General features: G+C 40.6%; 2 protein-coding genes across 2 annotated transcripts in view; one reads left to right on the top strand and one right to left on the bottom strand.

Moving 5' to 3' along the window:
• Positions 1–238: 238 nt before the first annotated feature.
• Positions 239–16,986, top strand: LOC306702315 (solute carrier family 4 member 11-like; the record flags this gene model as incomplete). Its single annotated transcript, XM_079167899.1, has 20 exons — positions 239–275; positions 4,461–4,511; positions 5,337–5,432; positions 5,841–5,884; positions 6,095–6,314; positions 6,435–6,516; positions 6,753–6,876; positions 7,003–7,212; positions 8,477–8,561; positions 8,714–8,839; positions 8,926–9,039; positions 9,280–9,412; positions 9,715–9,788; positions 10,811–11,084; positions 12,751–12,857; positions 13,194–13,359; positions 13,545–13,718; positions 14,355–14,550; positions 15,033–15,202; positions 15,542–16,986. 20 exons carry the CDS (start codon positions 239–241, stop codon positions 15,606–15,608), a joined length of 2,550 nt encoding a protein of 849 aa, XP_079024025.1. The 3' UTR covers positions 15,609–16,986.
• Positions 16,987–17,752: 766 nt separating this feature from the next.
• Positions 17,753–21,024, bottom strand: part of LOC306701811 (ecto-NOX disulfide-thiol exchanger 2-like) — a gene marked incomplete at its 3' end in the record, with an annotated part of 111,698 nt that continues 108,426 nt past the window's right edge. The window contains exon 14 of the mRNA XM_079167226.1: positions 17,753–17,884. Coding sequence (XP_079023352.1) covers positions 17,753–17,884 — 132 coding nt within the window. The remainder of the gene's footprint in view (positions 17,885–21,024) is intronic.

The following is a 21,024-nucleotide window of genomic DNA, read 5'->3' as shown; positions in this document are numbered from 1 at the left end:
ATAGGCACAAGGACCCAGCAGAAAAAAACAAGCCTCTCACCCTCCCCTGCCTTTCTTCCCTCCCACTTCCTCCCTTAAACCCATGTGCTGCTAGAGGAGAGGCATGTGTGTGTGTGTGTGTGAGTGTTAATGAAAGATAGTGAGAGGGGATCACGGGTGAGTGCAGGGTGTTTGGGAGCAGAGAGAAGAATGATGGGTTGACCTTTGGAAAGCATCTCACCTTAAAAACCTGAAGAACATGGAAGGAAAAAAGATCCTCCATTTTGTGCCATCTGGTAAGTTTCACAGGGGTGGAGCGGGGTGAGAAGGTCTTTCATGGTGCAACCTGAGCCTACTGTGTCAAACACGTGGAGAAACCCTCTCTATAGTGTGAGCGTGTTTGTGTGCTGATAGCATCTAGAAAACAGTGTAATAAGTATTGTATATCATATGTAGCGTAGGCTTTCATCTTTAGATGGACAATCATGTCATAACTCTTCTATTGTCTTCTACTTGCCTGCTTCTTTGGGTGCTATTTCAATTCTTTATGTATTTACACTCTTGATATGACAACCAGATAATCCAAACCAGATGAGCAAGTTGCTTTTACAGCCAGGAAAGTCAAAAGCATGTGGGTCAATATTTACAGTATGACAATAAATGGCACGTTTGTCTCTCATAGAAGGTTTTTACAGCAGACTGGTCTTGATCTAGATCTGTTTTAACACTCCTACAGCACCACACCGATGAAGGGAATCATTCCAGAAATGTGCTTCAATTGATTTAAAACTACTTATTGGGTTAAAACTCCTGTTGTTATAAAGTGGGAAAGTCTCTACGTTGATGCTGCTACAGTATCATATGGTCCACTCTCCCAGTTGGCATCTTTTCTTTTACCACAGCACACATGCAACACACAAGCTGTTCATAACAAGTATTAAACGGAAAATGTCTTTCAAGTATTTCTTCCAGTAAACGTTAACAGGTCCAGCTTCTCCAATGTGAGGATTTACTGCTTTTCTTTGTCTTATGGGACAGCAAACTGAATATGTTATTGAAGTTGCTCGGACAAAACCAGTGTTTTGAAGAAGTAACCATGTAAGGATTCTTTCACTATTTCATGACTCTTTTAGACCAAACTATTAATTAATGAATTGAGAAGATAATTGGCAGATTATTCAATGCTGAAAAGTAATTTAATAGCAGCTCACAACAAAGTAAAATGTATTTTCTGTTCAGTGCCATCAAAGGGTTAAAAAATCCTACTTGTATTTTCCCAGGTCGAGGATTAAGAAGATTACCTCGCAGAAAAATGTCTAATATTCTAATCTGGCCTTCACTCTCATTGAAGACATTCTCTGGTTAAAGTTGATAATAATGTGATACGATTGGGATTTAAAAAGGAACTGTATCAAACCTACAGCATCACCATCCTTTGCTACTATTATCTTCAGATTTACAGCCGTTTTGCAGGCTTTATTATGTCATCCACTATTAACTTTTCACCTGAAAACACTTCAGTCTCCCAGAGGATTAATGGCATATGTCTTTCAGACTTCTTTGATGTCGAAGTGAGAAATAAACCCTTTTAGATGTGTACTTTGGTGAGTGAAGTGCATCTTGCCGGACTATGGTTAGTGTTTGTCCAGTGGTCGTATCCATTGTGCTGGTTAACCAAACATCAAGTCGGCCTCTGAGGTGTTGAAGTGGAATGAGCTGTAGTTCCTCCTTCCTGTTGTTTGCTATATTTCAATAGGAATGTGTACATTGTGACCTAGAGAGTACACACTGTCCAGCACGGCTGCCTGCACCAACCGTGCTCAAATTATTTTTTACTACGAAGCATGAAATAGACAAGGAGACCTTTTTATATATATATAAAAAAGAAAAGCCAAAGCGCCAATGACCCTGTACACGTAAGAACGCCGAGTCCCATCTGCCTTGATGGTTTGACCTTGTGTAGTTCAGCACAGTGTTCTCAGTTTTGCAGCACTTGTTTCAAAGACCCAACAAGGATTCTTCTGTTTTCAATTCCTCAAGATTCTTTTGGCCACGATAATCGTGTTGTGAAATTCGGATACTGTGGCAGCTCTAAACAACCATGCCTTCTTTGCTAACTGAAATCCAAACTCACACCTCTGAACCGTTGTGTTGCTCTGCTAGCTACTACGATGTGATGGGTGGGTTCAGCTAGTCACCACAAATCACGGTCAATTCAATATGAGTTATCAGACACATTTTAATGTTTTGCAGAAAAAAAAAGACAGATTTTTATATAAAAATAGTTAAAAAAAACAGTATAATTAACATGGGGGCAATAGATTAGAGCTGAGAAATATATATATTTTAAATATATATCACCGAAACCTGTTTTGCTAACAGGAATCAGAATTCTATTTTAAGGAGCACTGTCAATGTCATTAGGCTTGACTTACACTTCTGTCACTGCCGATGTCAACATACTGCACACTAAGCACCAGGAAGTCGGCGTGTCTGCCAACAGGAAACACACAGCCACGAGTCACACGCCTGCAGAAACACAGCAAAGTATCTTCTCTGACAAACTTTGAAATGTCTCACTCACTTTTGCAGCACAAATTTGGTTCATGTCTTCACATCGATTTCACTGTTGGAGCTGAGGAGAAACTGTTCATTACTGTTTAGTGGAAGTCAGTCTCTACTCTTGATCACGCTGATAAGATATAGTGCAGAGAATTAACAACAGACTTGACCTTTATCTTTATGAGACGAGACAGTAAAGGTCTCAACCAGGCAGACTAAAGTCATCCTTTGGTACAAACAGCTCGTTGCAGGCGCTGCGAGGCCCCCTGTTGTCTGCGCAGACTCCTGTGAAGTGGAGGAGGCCTGGGAATGTTCCGTCTAATCTGCTTTGAGATATAGCCTTGCTCAGGAGCCCCCCCGGAGACAATCACTGCCTCAGGCAAGGCAAAGCTCATCTGTACAGCCACAGCAGCGTCTCACAGACACATGACCGCTTAATACAAACATCGGACACAGCTGGTGTCAGATTTTTGTTGTAACCGATAACGAAGGGATCTTTTTTCCGTTTCTCAGCATGAGACGTTTTTCGCTGTCCTCTTTAACATCTCCTTAACTTACATCCACTTTCTATCTCTGTAATTTATACAATGTGCCACGCTATTGTAAAGGTCTGAGTGTGCGTCACACTAGCAATAATGATTCAACGAGATCAAATATTTAAATTTCAGTGTGTGCAGCTGAAAAGGTGGAGGCCTGCTGGTGAAGGCAGATTGTTTTTATCACTTGTGAAGTGAGAGCTGTTGCACACAGGTCAGACGCAACAGGGTCAGTCAACATGGAGTCCAGTTCTATCACCGTGTGTTGGTCAGTTTGTGTCTGAAAAAAGAATTGGTCTACAACAAAGGGATTTCAGTCCTTAAATATTGAAGATGTTATGGTGTTGGTTTATTAAGGTGCTGATCATGAACCCTCAATGTTCCTGGTTTGAGTCAGGTCGAGACTTTTGTTGCATTGTGTTCCCTGTCTCTCTCTCTCCCCTTTTTTCGACACTCGACTCAGAGTATAAAATACTAAATATATATTTAAAAATGTAGTGGTGTGAGTCCGTGTCCCCTGCAGTCTACAGAAACCTTTGACTAGACACGCAAAAGAAAGTCTCTAACATTTATGAATTTTCTTTATTTTCTTTCAATTTTCTGTAAATTGAATTGGCCTCCAGTATGGTCTAAATGCTGTGATAGACTTCTTCACATTGCCAGGGGAAACATGCCCTGCAGCCCTGGTGTACAAAGACAAGGATGGAAAAAAGATTTGGATTTTGCATTAAATCTCGGAAGCAGCAATAATCAGTATTTTTATATGAAAGGGTAGCTTTGGTTTGTTTTAACCTGGACCCTAATTTCTCATGTGTGACTTTGGGGAAAACAATTTTTGAATTTGGTCCAGTAATGAGGGAGAGCGCTGCAGACGGCAGCCACTAAACAGGCTGCAGTGTCAAGTAATTCCTCACCGTCAGTGTACGTTCACTAAAAGTGTTTGTTTTTGCAACTGACTGGCTCAGATTGTTTTAAGTGGAAAGGACTCTACAGAGAAATATAACGCTACCTGCTCAACACTAAACAGCTGACTGACAAAGTTTGATATAGCTGGTGAACATAGTGGAGCATTTAGCAGCTAAAGAGGCAGATGTTTCCCTCAGGAGTTGGTGGAGACCAAAACGGAGCTAAAAGAGAGTTCATATTGGATGTAAAGTCATCAGGTGGCTGAAAACACAACTTCAAATGAATTAATATACTGCACTAAATCAGCTTGATGTGTTAATTAGCAACTGTGTGATAATATACAGGGATAATAAATCAACATTTTATATTATTATATGACTAACTGATTGTCAATACAAACAATAATGAACATTTTTAATATAAACTACTTCATAATAAACATTGGCATGAAGTAAATATTTGTCTTTCCTTCTACAGAGGCTGCATCCACCGGGAGGTCCAAGAATGGATATGTTTTCCAAGAGATGGGTGCGTAGCTGCAGTAATAACTGTTATTATGTACTTGCTTTTCTCAGCATGTGTCCTGTTCTTTTATTGACACAATATGATTCGCTTTGCAAGCACAGACTTAAGTAATTCAGTTTATTGCCTTCAGGATACGAGACGGAATACAGTACTTTTTCACATTTAAATTTATTGCAACAGCTATTTATGCTAATGCCAATACTGCTCACCGATGACCCATTTCACAAGCTGGTGAGCACAGCCGCTGGTGTGTTGAGAGGTTAATTAATGGGTAAATAACGAGGCAGATGATCTCTGAGTCAATGATGGGAAGTGGGAAGAGCCAAAGCTCAAAGCTTTGCTCATGAAGGGTTAAGGGTTAATTCTCTAATTCTGCCTGGCTGTTTCTTTCTCCCCTCATAAAAGCTTGTGTTCGAGATGCCATATTTATCTTCTATACAATTAAGGAATTTACGAGGGGCTGCTATTGTTATATTGCTGCATGTCTGGTTTAAGTTTTTTTTTTTATTGGGTCTGTCGCTCTCTCCCTCTGCTTGTCAACAGATGGCAGTGGGGTGGAAAGGAAACATAAATTGTCCTTTAATGGAGACATTGTTAATGGGGCCGGTGTTGGATCTTAACCCTGTTTCAAACAACAGTGTTATCTCACTGTTAGGGTCATCTATGAAATGACTGTTGTTATTACTAAATTGTAAAGTGAATTTACTGCCGCAAAAAAATAGTAATTCTGAAGTACAAACAGTGTAACATCACAGCACTGCAACAAGGTCGGTTGAAATTGAAAACTTGACTGTACTCGACTGTGACCACTTATGTTTTATCCAACAGAGCTGCAGGATGGGGAACAGGAGGATGGCCGGCAAGATTCACCGGCCACTCACAAGGATCACATCTATGACAAACAGGTCCAGATCAGTGTTTCAGGTTTGTGTGTGTTTAAAGAAGGAAACATGTTTAGTCTGTGGTGTGATTTGTTATAAGATTAGAAATTAGAGAGAACAAATGCCTCCGTCATTCAACAGCACAGCTTATTAGCTCATCGCAGCGCCGTGAAGTTACATTTTGTTGTGACTTTCATTGTCTGAGTATAATTGGAAATATGAATATGTGTGCCAGCTCTGATTCCCGGAGTCATAATACCTGAGACAAAGTTCATGGGCATGAACTGTCAGCTAGTGCTCCCTATTAACTATTAATACCAGAGAGATGTTTTAGTTATGTCCTAGAATAACTTTAGATGAATCAAAGAACCATTCGCTGTGGGGATCAGAGCAAAGGTTTTGAGTTGAAGCCAGAGAAAGTGTGTACTATGAATTATGCTTTTATTTGCAGATCCTGAATGTCCTGGGTTTGGGCTTTTGAACACAACAAGAAAAGTAAGATTTGCTTTTCCAGCTGTCCCATTTTAAAGTTAATATCCTCAAATGTCAGCTCACGCTTGATGTTTTAAACTAACTGAGAACTGAGTTAAAGCAGTGAGCTGGGAGGGAATGTGTGTATTTACTTGCCGTTTTTTCTTTCACCTATTTGCACTATGACAATATTACATCATTAATCAAATTGCACTTGTCCTTGGCTCACACTAGTATGTGAAGCCAATGAACTTCCAGGAGGAAGTGCGTGCCCACAGAGACCTGGACAGCTTCCTGGCCCAGGCAAGCATCCTTTTGGAAGAGAAAGCTGCCACTCTGGACGAAGTCCTGAGGCGAATGCTGACTCACTTGGTGGAGGACGGCCACAGCAGCTGTGATGCGGACGAGGTCATGAACTCATTGTTCACAGACGCAGGAGGGAAGGATTTTAACGGTGGGCAAAACATTTTAGAGGCAATTTGAGATGAAGTGTTTTGCCTCAGATGATACTTGACACATCAACGTGAAAGCTTTTTTTTCTTCCGCTCATTGAAATGCTCTTGTGCTCCCACAGTTCACCTTCTGTCAGAGACCATTCAGGGTGTGACTGCGTCTTCCACTGGCATTCATTACCAGCAGTCCTGGCTTTGTATTCTGTGAGTTCTTCTGCAATAATATTTATGTAAAAAGGGTGCTATTGTGACTAATTCCTCCAGCCTCAGTGAATGTTGTGGGTAGTTGCTGAGACTGTACAGGGGACACAACAAAAAAATCTGTTCATTGGGAAAGTCGTTTTGTTTTGGTTTCAGGAGTGGGGCTCTACTTTACACCTGCCAATACAGAATTCTGCACAACACTGATCTAAAAATAAATAATTTTCCTATCAATTCAGCTCCAATGTGAGGAGCCTGCAGAAACGCCATGTCTGCATCGCCCGTCTGGAGAGGACCCAGAACTGGGGGGTCAACTGCTGCGAGGCCCGATTTGTCATCCTCATCCTGGCCCCTCCTCGAACGGTTAGGGCCAGTTCTTAGTTCCTCTAATCAAAACTCTCTTCCCTTTTGAGCAATATGGAAAATCCAAAACTGTGTTGGAGTTATTAAAAGGTCAAATTTAAAGAGTAACTTTCTCATCCTTTTCAGAAAAGCACCAAGACGGCCATTGAGTTTGGAAGAACATTTGCAACGATGTTCTCGGACATTTCCTTCAGACAGAAGCTTCTGGAGGTCAAAACCCAAGAGGAGTTCAAACAGGAGCTGGTCGACCAGCGACAGCGGCTCTCCGTAGTTACTGAGAAGCCGGCCGTAGAGGAAGTGGAGGACTCGGATCCACGTAAAGGGAAATCACTTCAGGTGTGAAAGAAGAACAAAGCAGGAGATGTGACACAGACACAGACTTTCCCTCGCGTTTTACAGTAAAGTAAAGTAGTTAAGACAGATTATTTGATTATCCTGTTTCCACACTCTATCAGCCAGGCCCGATGAACGAGAACCACTGGGGAAACAAACTGAAAAAAAGCTGCCAAGTCTGCCATGGCTCTGGCAGCAGAATGTGTGCAGCTCCATTTAGTGATAAAGTACTTCATTATGTCCAGTGTTTAAATTTAGAGGAAATGTGTGGGCTCAGCAGGAGGGAAGAGAAGAGAGAACACCCAGATACTGCCTAGAGAGAAAGCACGTAGCTGGGTAGTAAAAGAACAAACAGGTTGAGGCTACACCTGATGTTAATTAATTATTAATTAATTATTATTAAATTAATTTTCTCTTGTTTGTGAAATATTTTACCATCTTCTATCACTCACAAAAGTCAGTCATAGGTCAGTCATAGGTATTGTTCATCGTGCAGTCGTGTCCACCAGTCGCACTGTAGGGAGTGGAGGGGTTAAAAAATGATTTAAATGGGACCACTATGTCAGTAATAAGAAGGGGTCTAGACGCAGAAAAATAAACTCCCTCAACACAAATACTGTGCACATTCCTCATGAGTGGAGGAGATATTCATATACTTTACTTAAGTAAAAGTACTAATATCACATTGTAAAAATACGTATAAATGTAATGCATTGAAAATGTTACAATGTACTTAAAAGTATACAAAGTAAAAGGTCACTAGATAGATAAATTAAAAACAATTAAATGGAAAAGCATCACATTTTCACATTTGTGAAGCTGAAACCGTGACATAATTTTGCCTGAAAAATGAACTAAAGAAATCAAAATAGTTGCAAATTAATTTCTGTCAATCGATTAATAAGTTAATCTACTAATCGTTTAGTTTTTTTGTAAAGTAACTGTAGCTGTCAGATACACGGAGTGGAGTAAAACAGACAACATTCCTCTCTGAGATGTAGTGGGGTAAATGTATAAAGTGGCATGAAAAGTGTACCTCAAATCTGCACTTAAGTGCAGTTAATGTACTTACGTTCCATCACTGACATTCCTGGTATATTTCTACTGTTTATATCTTGACAGACAACATTATTTCTCACATTCTAAACCCCTGCAGTGTTCAAACTGATGGATGTATTATTCATAACGTATTTAATCAAGTATCAAGTATATTTCTTCACACTGACTGACGTGTCTACGTGACTAAATTCTGTCTTTTTCTTCACAGTGCACAGATTTCTTTAAGTTCGGTAAAGGTGTTTATGACGACCTTCGTCGCAGACTCCCCCTCTACCCCTCAGACTTCACAGACGGTATTAATATGTTCTTGTAATACTTCTTTCTAGGCGGAAACGTATCTATTTAAAAGAATTGCCTTTGCTACCAAATCATGAGATGTCTTTGAAGATATCCTCACATTTTGGCTGTTGAATATCTTTAATAAACCTTTAAATAATCCATCAAGGTATGCATGGGAAGGACCGCTGTCTGCTGAAGTACACTACCACAGCTATTTTCCTCTACATTGCTATTCTACTGCCTGCTATCGCATTCGGTTCACTGAATGACGAAAGCACAAGAGGGGAGATAGGTACGGACTCCTGACAGCGTCCTTTAATACGGTTAGTCGTTTAATCTGAAGCATAAAAACTAAGTGAAGTTTTGTTGTTTTGAAAGATGTTCAGAAGACCATTGTTGGCCAGAGCATTGGAGGAGTGATCTATTCTTTGTTCGCTGGCTCACCGCTCGTCATTCCACTGACCACTGCGCCACTGGCCATCTTCATAAGCGGTGCGTATTTTGTCCTGCTGATTAAACAGGCGAATTAATGTGTGGAGCACATCAACTGCAAAAAAGGACAGAAATACTCTGTACCATACTGTACATTACGTTCAGAAAATGCATTGAAATTCAAGCTTGAGGCTGAACGTCAGGCAGCTTCCAACAACCATGTTGGTAGCCAGGTTACCAGACAGTTAAAGTGAAAATGTTATAATGCAATAAATTTGTGTCTTTATGTATGTTTTTCAGTCATCAGAGGAATCTGCGACGACTACAGCCTGGACTTCGATGCTTTCTACGCCTGCATCGGTTTATGGAACAGTCTGTTCCTCATCCTCGGTGGCTTGTTCAACGTCAGCCTGTTCATGAAACTCTTCAAACGGTGAATACACAACGCCACATTTGTTACTGTGACATATCACAGACAGAAGCCCCGTACGTGTAATATATGTAGCTAGCCGTGTGGCCATGCACTGAGGTGAGGTCACCGATAACAGAGGACGCGTCTGTTATGACTTCCTGTTTTCAGACATAATTATGAATTGAGTTAAATTTGCACTCTCGCTATCTGGGCCAACATTTCGCCTTGAATGAGCTGTTATGACTGTGTCTGTATAAAAAACAACATTTTTATAAAACATGAATGATCACACCGCGCTTTTTTTGACCTGTGCTATCTCCCAGCTCAACAGAAGAAGTCATTGCATTGTTCATCTCCATAGCGTTTGTCGGGGATGCGGTGAAAGGCACCGTCAAAAGTAAGTCAAGCCAAGGTCAGACTGCATTAAACATGTTTTGAATGCGTCTCTCTCCACACGGAAGGGGAATGTCTAAACGCCCTGCATATCATTTGTTAGGGGTAATGTAGCTCAGCAAATATCCATTGGCCCCTGTTTGTTGTGGAAAAACAGACATCTCTGTAATGCAAGTATAATGTAGTCTTTCAAATAGCTTCTATTGATATCTTTTTCACAAGGGTTTGTCACAAGACAGGGAAATAATGGAGGAGCATCTGATGGATTCTTCACAGCGTTCCTCTTTAAGCCTCAGGCTATAGTTTTCTATTCAACTACATCAAACTGAGCAGAGCTTGAATACAATGCACCGCTTGATTGTGCTTGAATGGCTGCAAATAAATCGAGATCAAATACATAAAAGGGGAATTGTATATATATAATTAAATGTGTCTCCATGTTGAGTCTTGTTTGTACGGCAGCATGTTGTTCCACCATGACAAAAAGAATATTTGCTCAGTTCCTTATCATAATAAGGAACTTCTTGTTTTTCCAAGAAGCTTTTTCATGTTACAATAAGATATACAATTGAACCTTTAACCTCACTTTTTCCTGTTAAAGCCCAAAAATGAGTCCCGATTTAACAAAATAAAATATCAATAAATCAAACTTTTCTTGTTATAACATTAGAAGTAAGTATGTTGTTAAAACATCAATTATTACTTATTATAACATGGAAAAAGATCAGGTAAAAACAACAGCATAGTGGCAGCAATACCCTCATGAAAACAAATCAGAAATAATTTGAACAAATACCAAAATGAACATGCACACAGGGGACATTTCCACACTTACTTCCACTGAATCTTCAGTTGTAGTCATTAATGCTGTAACAACAGGTGTATATTTATATTATAATATTGCCTTTAAGTGAAAAGGATCTTGTAAAAACAAGGAAACTTATTTACGAGCAATACACTGCATTAAAATTGTCCCCGGTGTCATCCTTTCTGTCTTTCTTTCTTCTTTTCGCCCTCACTTCCTAGTTTTTCAGCACTTCTACCACGGGCCCACTCTGGCGACCAAAAACAGCACGTTGGTGCTTCAGCAGATTAATGAGATTCTAGAGAAGATGAAGAACCAGACAAGAAACATGCCCGAGCATCATAATGAGACGGTGTCACCGATGGGACACTCAGAAGTGTCAATCTTCCTGCCCGAGGCTCTGGTGTTGACAACAAGAGAAAGGCCTATCCTCTGTCTGCTGCTCATGTTGGGGACTTTGTGGCTGGGTTACGCCCTCTACCTCATCAAGAAGAGGTATGTTTACCTACTGAACCATTTAATCCAATGATATAGAATATATACACAGCAAGAAGTGCTGGTTAAACCCGGGTACAAGGGAAAGTCCTGAATTGGAATATGTATTCAAGTAAAAACATAAATTGTTATCAGCAACAGGTGACCTGACGTTGTTTCATTCATTACATTGTTCAAGAACTTTATTTAAAATGATAGTGGAGATCCCAAAGTTTCCAAAGATACCAAATGTGCAGCTGAATTTTTGGGTAAATGTGTGTGTAACATTAAACATTGCTTACATGTCAAAGCATCAAAATAATAATCTAAAAGTTTGAATGCAGGACGCACACACGTACTGGAGGATATTTTACATTGTTGAGTGCTACTTTTACTTAAAGGTCCCATATTGTAAAAAGTGAGATTTCCGTGTTTTTTGATTGTTAAACAGGTCTAGGCGCTACATAAATACTGTAAAAGTATCAAAATTCTCAGTCCAGCTAGAAATGCACACAACCCTGAGTCAGAAACTGCGCCTTTAAACGAGCCTTCATGACTTTGTAAAGTTGTGATGTCAAGACGACACAGCCACAAGTAAAAGTGCTGCCTAACTCTGTGTAATCAACACACACACACACACACACACACACACACACCCACCCCGGCTTCAGTGACACTGTGACAGTGACAGATGCGGAAAACCCTGACCAATCAGAGCAGACTGGGCTTTGTCGGAAGGGAGGCTTAAAGACACAGGCGAGCGTTTAAACATATAGTGAAGACAGACAGACAGACAGACAGTATGAGCAAAATAGTGTTTTTTGAGCATTAAAAGTGCTATGTACGAGATTGGGAGCATTTCTTTTGCCTCTCAACGGTTCTTAACATGGCGACGGCTGAGCCGGCGGCTTGCAGCAAACAGTGCGCTTACAACAGCAAAAAAGAGCTGACAGAGCTTTCAGTTTATCTGTGGGGGAACCGAGGGAACTGCGTTATCAGCTGTAACCGCTGTCTGAGAGCCGTGCGGAGCGGCGGCTGTGAGCTCACATGCACTAAAAGCACACGCGGCTATGTCAAGAAAACAAGGAGGAACTCAGATTATAACACACAGAGGGAGAGCGACTTCAATCTCTGCTCAGGCAGACATTACTCCACTATGTCTTTACAGAGCAAAACGTTGTTTGCTGCTATAATAATGCTCTGAATGTCGCATATTGCACCTTTAAAAGATGTCAACATGTCCAATGAGAAATACAAGTATGAGAATGATGCGTCTCCTATAAATAACTTATCTGACTACTTTAAATATGAAGTGGCATAAATGGAAGTACTTAAGTACATTAAATGATTAAATCTGTATTTATGCATGGTACTTGAGTAAATGTGATTAGTGACTCTCCACCACTGTAGCTGCATACATTGGCACATAATTATAAAGCTGGGAGAACCTGAAAAAGAGGGAACAATTACATCCTAGGAGTCAGGCAGAATGTTACAAATAGCAGTGATTTTCACCCTTTAGGTGGAATACAGGAGGTAGATAAATGGGTGTACACTGCCCCCCCACTATTTCACATGGATTAGCTTTTATGTACTTACTGTAAAATAAATAGTTGTAAAACTTGTGGTAGTTATCACATCAGAGTTGCAAGATGTTGAATATGTGTCGCTTCTTTTCCCCCCACAGCCCGTATCTGAATCACAGTGTCAGGGAGGTGGTGTCTGACTGCGCTTTGCCGATCTCTGTGTTGATATGCTCCTTCATTGGCTCCTACCTTTTCCTTGACATACAGCGTGAGTACAGATCTCTTACATAAAAGAACTGATAGAAGAGTACCCTTGAGACTTAAAGTCACAACCTTGGCACAGAACACCTTTCATTGTTCATAAATCCTTTGTTGGAGGCGGAAAAAAAGGAACATATTTGCTTGCAGAGAGCTTTCAAACCAGTGGGGGTTCTGAATCAATGTGGGTCAAAGACACTGGGTTAAACGTTGCTTAGAAAAACAAAGCTTACTAGCAGCAAAGCTCACTTTTCAGGCATTTCTATTTATTATGTCATCATTGATGATAAAACTCTACTTGAGATATTAGATCTAATGCTTTCTATAAATCTCATGTACCTATTAGTTCCCGTGTTCAGTGTCCACGATGGCCCCGTCTTCAACTTCCCGCCATTCGATAAGCTGACGGGAATGAACACGCTGAGCGCGGCCGGTCTGGGTTTCCTCCTCGCATTGCTCATCTTCATCGACCAGAACATCGTCATCTCACTCACACACGTACCAGAACACAAGTAAGGGGTGTAATTACCGAACCATGACAAGGAATTTAACATAACGTGTATATGTGCACTGTATGCATGTGCTGTATTGCATCTTCTGTAATGTATATAGGTTATATTGTAATGCTGCAGTCTTTCATTGACAAACCACTTGACACTCGTGTGCGTGTGTGTGTGTGTGTGTACGTCTCTACCAGGTTGCTAAAAGGCACAGCGTTCCACTGGGACTTAGTGCTGACTGGCTTCATCAACATCCTCATGTCCTGTCTGGGGTTGCCATGGATGCACGCTGCCTTCCCACATTCCTCCCTGCACGCCCGTCAGCTGGCCAAAGTGGAAACGCACGTAGAGAACGGACACCTCTCCACGACGTGAGTAAAGTTAACAAGGACAGAAATCAAGCGGTGCTTTGAAGGACATGCAGACTGAAAACACCAGCTTGTTTAAACCCTTTTCACCGTCAGTTTGGAGGATTAAATGTAAAATATTTAAGTGGACGTTGAGATTGTTTGATCTAAAAGAATATAGATAAAAAAAGTGTTTTGATGATTATTTTAGTGTGCAAACCCTGAATATTTCCCTCTGTTATTTATTTCATTTTCAGTTGGAGTAGTCTTTTGATGTAATGGTGGAAAGTTTATAAACAGCGATATAAATAATTAACTTTTAGAAATATAAAAATGAAAGCTGACCATTTGATCACATTTTAACAATGCATAATTATACTGCATGCAGATTGGAAATTAATTTATAATTCCCATTTTCTTTTAAGATATTTGAGTTAAATAATTTTCATGTTTCTATTTCTTGTGATATACTGGATACTTTCATCTGTTTTCGGCTCCTAAAGTCAAAATCACTCTTAAGTTGACAATCACACTAAGGCCAGTACATGTGATTAGCGGTTACAAAAAGCCGTTAATTATGAATTTACGTGTTCTCTAGTCGGATAAGAAGTGTTTATTGATATATTTAAAGCGACTTTTCTCTGCCTTTGTGTCAAACAGTATTGTCAGTGTGAAGGAGACTCGTCTGACCTCACTAGTAGCCAACATCCTGATCGGCCTGTCTGCCTTCATGCTGCCCATTCCTCTGCAGTGGATCCCAAAGCCCGTCCTCTACGGCCTCTTCCTCTACATCGCAGCCACCTCACTTGATGGGAACCAGATGGTGGACCGCATGGCCCTGCTGCTTAAGGAACAGGTGAGCAGGAAGGACACTGATCTGATTGGTTGATCTGTTTGTTTTCCCTGTTTATCCATTAAACTTCAAACGACGACTGCCCCAAATGGCACCCAGTGGTGGATGTTTAAAAAAAGTTTGGTATCCAGATATTCATTGGGCAGAGAAAGTTTAGGGTAAAAGTTACTTCAACTTTCACACTACTATGAGAACAAGTATCCCGCTCAGTTTCTTGATTTTATGAGAAAACATGAAATAAAATGCAAGTTATCATAGGGTTTCTATGTTATTGTAACAAAAACACTTTCACATGAAAATGATCATAAAATAATAATGGAAAAACCACCAGATGTTTCATTTGTTCTACAACAAGAGTATTTACATAAACATATTGCCTTTACAACTGCAATGGCTTTCAGCCAGTCCACTTTTATATTAGCAAAACAAAATATGTAATTCAAAACAGCATTATAACCACATCATACTCTCTCTTCTTTGTCTAGACCTCCTATCCTCCTACTCACTACATTCGCCGTGTGCCTCAGAGGAAGGTCCACTGCTTCACAGCGCTGCAGATGATCCAGCTGATCGTCCTGTGTGCGTTTGGGATGTATCCTCTGCCCTACATGAAGATGGTCTTCCCCCTCATGATGATCCTGCTGGTCCCTGTCAGGTGAGACGACCCGGGCCAACAGGGGGCAGAGCGGGGCCGTGGAAACCAACACAGTGAACGTCTGCATTGAGTTGACGTTAGGCTGAGATTCACGCTGAGCTGTTTTTAAAGGGGCACTCCACAGATTTTACACGAGGATCAGTTTACCAGTTAAAACAGATGGTTTTCTTGTAGACCGCACATTTTTAGCCTTTAAAATCTGAGGGCGTGGTGTTTGAAAGACTTTTGAAATGCAAAAATTGTCTGAATTAATGTTTGGATCTGATGGATTTATAATTTTAGATACTATTTCCATAGAACACATGTAACTGTACAGTATCTCTCTGTGTTTTATCTCAGGACCAGCCTGCTTCCCCGAGTCATCGACGCCAAGTACCTGGATATCATGGACGCCCAGCACATGTAGAACGACCGTATGAAAGGATTCACTTTCTCCAGTTGGAGAGAGGAACAGACTGAGAACTCAATAAATGTGTTAACAACTAAACGAAATGCATTTGGACTTCAATATGTGGACGCGAGCACTCTGTTGGAGACTGGACGACCACTTACACCCCCAGAAGCTTCCTCCTTGTTCATCACACATTTACCATCAATGTAGCTGATTTACTTTAACTATGTAACATTACTGCATCTTTATTTCACTACACAATATAGTCATGAAGGAGTTTCTTTTGATGTGCTTTCACAAACACATAATGTTGTGTAATAGAGAGCTGCTTGGTCTGTGTCCTACTCGAGTTTAAAGTGTGATGTGGATGAGAAGATGTCAGCGTTTTGTTCCCGGAGAAAACCCATCATCGTATAAGTGAGGAAGAATTTCTCAAATGTTAAAACATGCAGAGTGAAGTGTCATCTCAAGTTGATAGTTTTAATCAACACCAGACACGGAAGTCAGATATCACAAGATATGCGTTTCATCGTTTAGATGTGAAAAACATCTGTTTTCATTCTGAGGAGACATGTAAAATGATCGGGTATGTTAATATAACGGTAATTTGTTCTGTGCAGAGTAATGTTTGGATTAAATCAATCTGTTGTTACACAAAATATATCCTTTAAAAAGGAACTGAATTAAGAGTTTTCATTATACTGAACCTCCTTGATATTAAAAGCTAAATACTTAACTGATACAGTCACAGAAAAGCACCTTCTCGGATATCACACACTTTATTGAGACGAGGGGACAGACAGTTGTAAAGCTCTGATTGTTGAATTTCTCCAATAGATGGCAGTAGAGGCTCATCTTCAGGATGGTTTGAAATCAGGCTTGGCTTATGATGGATGTACATTTACCCGAATATTACATAAAAAAATGAGGCAGATTCATATCGTCCAGTATAAGAAACTGGGATAATAACATGGACAGACGTTTCCCCAAAGTCCACCACTTTCAGAGGTTTTGTCCCATTATTTTATCTGTTTTAAGACACTTTTTTTAAGCCAACAAACCACCTGATGCTGTCATTTGAAATGCAATCCACTGCCTTTGGTGTGCTCAAAATTGTTTTTCCACCATAAACGCATCGACCATCTTCATCACGAATTGTTTTTCAGACATGTATTAACTGTTTGTACTGAGTGCCTTGAACACATTTGCATGGAAAAACAAAAGGAGGCTCATTTTCACATTGTGCTACAATGAAGCAGGGAACGCAATTATCATCTGAGGGTATACGCGGCCGCAACTATAATCATGAATGCAGCAGAAGAAAATAATTGGTTGCAATTCACATTCAGTAATTTGGAATTAAACTGCGCAAAGAAAATAGCCCGTCTTTGTTGAATAAACCAGACCTGGAAGGCACCGTGTGAATGTCGTCTGACAGCCAATATGCTTCTTTTTCTTGATTTATATAAAAGAAATGCTGTGATCATAACATGTTCATTTTAACATTTGCAGCATTTTAGGGTCCCACTCTGGGCTTGATTCTTCTTTTTGCTGTCCAATTGAGAACTACATATGAGTGTAATTTAACACAGAGAAGTCTAAATAACTCAAAACCAACCTGATTGCTGCATCTGTCTCGTGTTTTTCACATGATTGCACAAAACTCAAAAAGTGGCAAAAAGGAAGCCAGAGAGTTTTGAGGTTGAACGTGGACCCTGACGACCTTCCTGTGTAGCCCTTTAGTCCAGTCTGCCAGTGTGCTGAGTCGACTGTGGACCCGAGTATAAAAATCCGACCAATCCTGTGACTCCGCTGAGATTGGGACTTTTACTTCCCATGAGTAAACAAAAAGTGAGAGGAGAGAGTGAGAGATGACACGGCTATCATCATAGAGACACATCCACTTCTTAGTCACCATAGAGATGCCGCAAAATGATTTGCCACCACAAAAACCTGTAAATGTATCTCTGTCACCCACACAGAACAACCCTTTCTGATCTGATATCCGTGCTGAATAATTAGTGCTCTTGTCTTTGCAGGTGGAGTCCAGCATCTCCATTAGTTGTGGGCTTCCTCCACATTTCTAGAGTGTCCCTTCGTGTACCCGTGCTGACTTATCTGCCGGTGTCGTCTCTTCCATGTCCCAGAGGCGTCACCGGCTACGTGCTCTTGATGCCCTGGAAGCCGCAGAAGTTCCAGCGTTTCTCCAGATTGGCTCCGACACCAGTCAGCTCCTGTCTGAAGGTGCAGGGCAGCCGAGAAAGAAGAGCCTCCACATCACAGGTGTTAATCTGCGGAAACGCACACACGCTGTGTCACACAAAGCTACTTTCCCACACAAATGAACAGACAATCTCACACATCATCTTACACCTCTGCTCTTCATTTTCATTATGCTTGTACTCAGTTCTCACACCTTCACTTAATTCAGATGAAAAGGGCAAGCATCAAGACAATATGAGCAACATGACAGGAACTACATCCCCACCCCCACCCCCCCCCCCCCCCCCACCCCCCCCACCCCCCCCCCACCCCACCCACCCGCCCGCCCGCGTGGGCTGAGGAGAAGCAGCAAGGCCAAGGTGACAGTAGAGACAGAAATCCACTGCACGAGCTGCTGTCGGCGACCCACTGTGTCTTGCATTAATAACTAGGTTGTTGGAGCCCGGTGCTGATGTCAGGATACATTAAGGCCCATCATGGAGATAGGACTGGTGTATCATTACAGACAATGGAGCTGTGTGTGGAGCCGGTAGATAAGCAGAGAGGATTGGGCTTGTTGACGGGCAGTCCAGCCAGTGGTATTGACAAAACGCTGCGGGCTGCTTGATGTTCAGTCAGTGTGGAAACAACAGATACAACAGGCAAACAGCCACACACAGACTTTAACAAAATCTCAAACATGCAACACAATCATGTACAATGCATGCCAAACATGTGCAAAAGACACAAACATCTACACGTACATGTTTCAAGCAATAGTTAGACATTTTGAAAAATGCACTAATTTGTTTTTATTGCAGCAAGTTAGATGAGAAGATTGAAATCACTCATGCTTGTAAGATAAATATGCGTGAGCCAGGAGGGTTAGCTTAGCTTAGCATAAAAAAAGCTATCAAGAGTAATAGCTCCAAAAGTAATAACAACCTGATTACAAGCACATTTAAAGCTCACAAATTAACATCGTCATGCTACGTTGTTTAATCTGTGCAAAAACTGAAGAGTAAAAACAATAAGTTGTAGCTTCATTTCCCAAATTGTTGAACTATTATTGACATGTTCTGCTCCTTGTATACTTAAGAATGAGTAGTAATGCTCCTAAATATATATTTAGTATCTAGAACCCAACATTTGTATATGTATGCTAATGTTTCATTTTCCTCTCTGGTTGAAGGTTTCAAGTGTGTTGCACCTGTAACCACACCTAACAGTGATGTCACAGTGTACTGACACACCCTGAGTTCGCCTCTAAATCCCTGCAGCAAGGTGAGAAATGATAACACTGAAACAAGATTTTCACTCATTTTTTCACCTTATTATTTGTTATGTCTAATGAAATCTAAACCTCCCGACAAGTGTTTTACCAAAAGAAAAAATATCCCCAACATTTGCTGCTTACAGCTTTTCAAATGTGAGGATTTTGTGGTTGTCCCCGTTTTATGATTCTAAATGAAATATCTTTGGGTTTTGGACTGTTGGTTGAACAAAACAAGCAATTAGAAGATGTCACTTCACTCCTACTACTGCACCCTTTTACAAATAGAGAGTGATTCAGCCTACACCAATACAATCCCTGTACGTCACATAATATATCTTTGTTAGTAAAGATATAAGAGGGAAGGAAACCGATCAGATCCAACTAAATGACACCAGTTGTCTTAAAGATTACACTTTGTTGGATGAGTGCCTGGTGAGAAACTCATTACTTTTATTAATAAAATCAAAAGAAGACACTTTAACAGCGTTATATTAACTGGAGTTCTCATCATGAAGGTGCCAGTCAGATGCAGTGAAATTGAGCAGCAGGAGGTAATGAGAGCGCATTTAGAAATGAAGAACTGTCTTAGAGATTTGGTGACGACAAGGCTCAGCTGATTTATAAACCAGGAATCAGCTCAAATGTGTCGTCTTGTTCAGAGAAATCAGGCTGACTAACAGCCTAAACTGGCTGAGGCAGGCAGCAGCGGGCGGGACGCAGAACATGAATATATTCATCAATAAGTTGGGCGAGTGGGGATGTGTGATAAAATTAGAAAGTGATAACGGCAACATGACAGAAACAGAGAGGCTCTTATGGAGCAAAGAAAAACGTTAGCTACACATTGAGGTTCTAGTTTTAACGCGGCCTTAAAGGTCGAGAAAAGCAAGATTCGAACCACAAGGAAGGTCAGCAGTTCTTCGATCCGCGTCAGAAGAAAACACCTAAACCTGCCTCCCTGATGCAAAAACAACTGTGGCTTTACTCAGCTGTTGGGATTAGGGGATGTTGTTGAATCAGGCAACTCACAGTGTGACTGTGTAACTAACACAAAGCTACTATCTGTATCTGTTCATGTCATAAAAATATCTGTATTTGTGACTGTATTCGGATGACACCTGCAGTGATCTAGTGGTCTAGTCAACTTCATTTTCTGAATTGACTTATTTTCTACTGCCACATACATGTATCTAAAAGTTTAGCTGCCAACAAAATAACATATTTTAACCATGTAACTAAATTAATTAAAAAGTGAAATACGACGTGTATTTTAATTTCAGCATAAAAAAAACAGGAAAACTAATTACTGCCTCACCATTGTGTGGCTCTGGCAACAAGTCAAGTTGCAGTTTACACGCATGTCTTTCCAAAACGTCATGACTTCATAATTTTATCCTATTAGACATTTGTGTGATGTCATAATTAGCACATGAATTCTTGAGTTATGGCCAAAAATAAGTTTAGCAAAGCCACTTTTGACCACCAAATTCGAATCAGTTCATTCTTGAGTCCAAGGATGTGGATGTTTTGAAGGAATTCCCTCAAGGCATTCCTGAGATACCACGTTCACAACAAAGGACCGTCAGGGTATGGACGGACAGACAGACGGACAATCCGAAAACACTATGTACATTATAAAAACACGATTTACAAAAACAGAGGTAAAATATAACACCTGTGGAGCATCAGTCAAGCTTTATTCTGCACTGCACAATTAATCTGGTGAAAAATTATGAAATGGAAAGAGCCCCGAATGTCTCAAATTCAACACCTCCGTGTTTTTAGCCTATAACCTATTAGTTAGTAACAGGTGTAAGATCGTGAAGCAGTGCAGCTTTACATTTATGTGCCTGTTTACCAACCTTTGCTGATATAAACAAAGGCTCAAAAAATCTCCGAGTAATTGATGGCTCTCACCTGCACCTCAGGCTTGTTTGCATGCCAGGAGACTAA

Source organism: Pholis gunnellus, assembly GCF_910591455.1.
Source record: "Pholis gunnellus genome assembly, chromosome: 10".
Lineage (NCBI taxonomy): Eukaryota > Metazoa > Chordata > Actinopteri > Perciformes > Pholidae > Pholis > Pholis gunnellus.
Note: the sequence above shows the minus strand (reverse complement) of the source record. Positions and strands in the feature narration are given on the sequence as shown.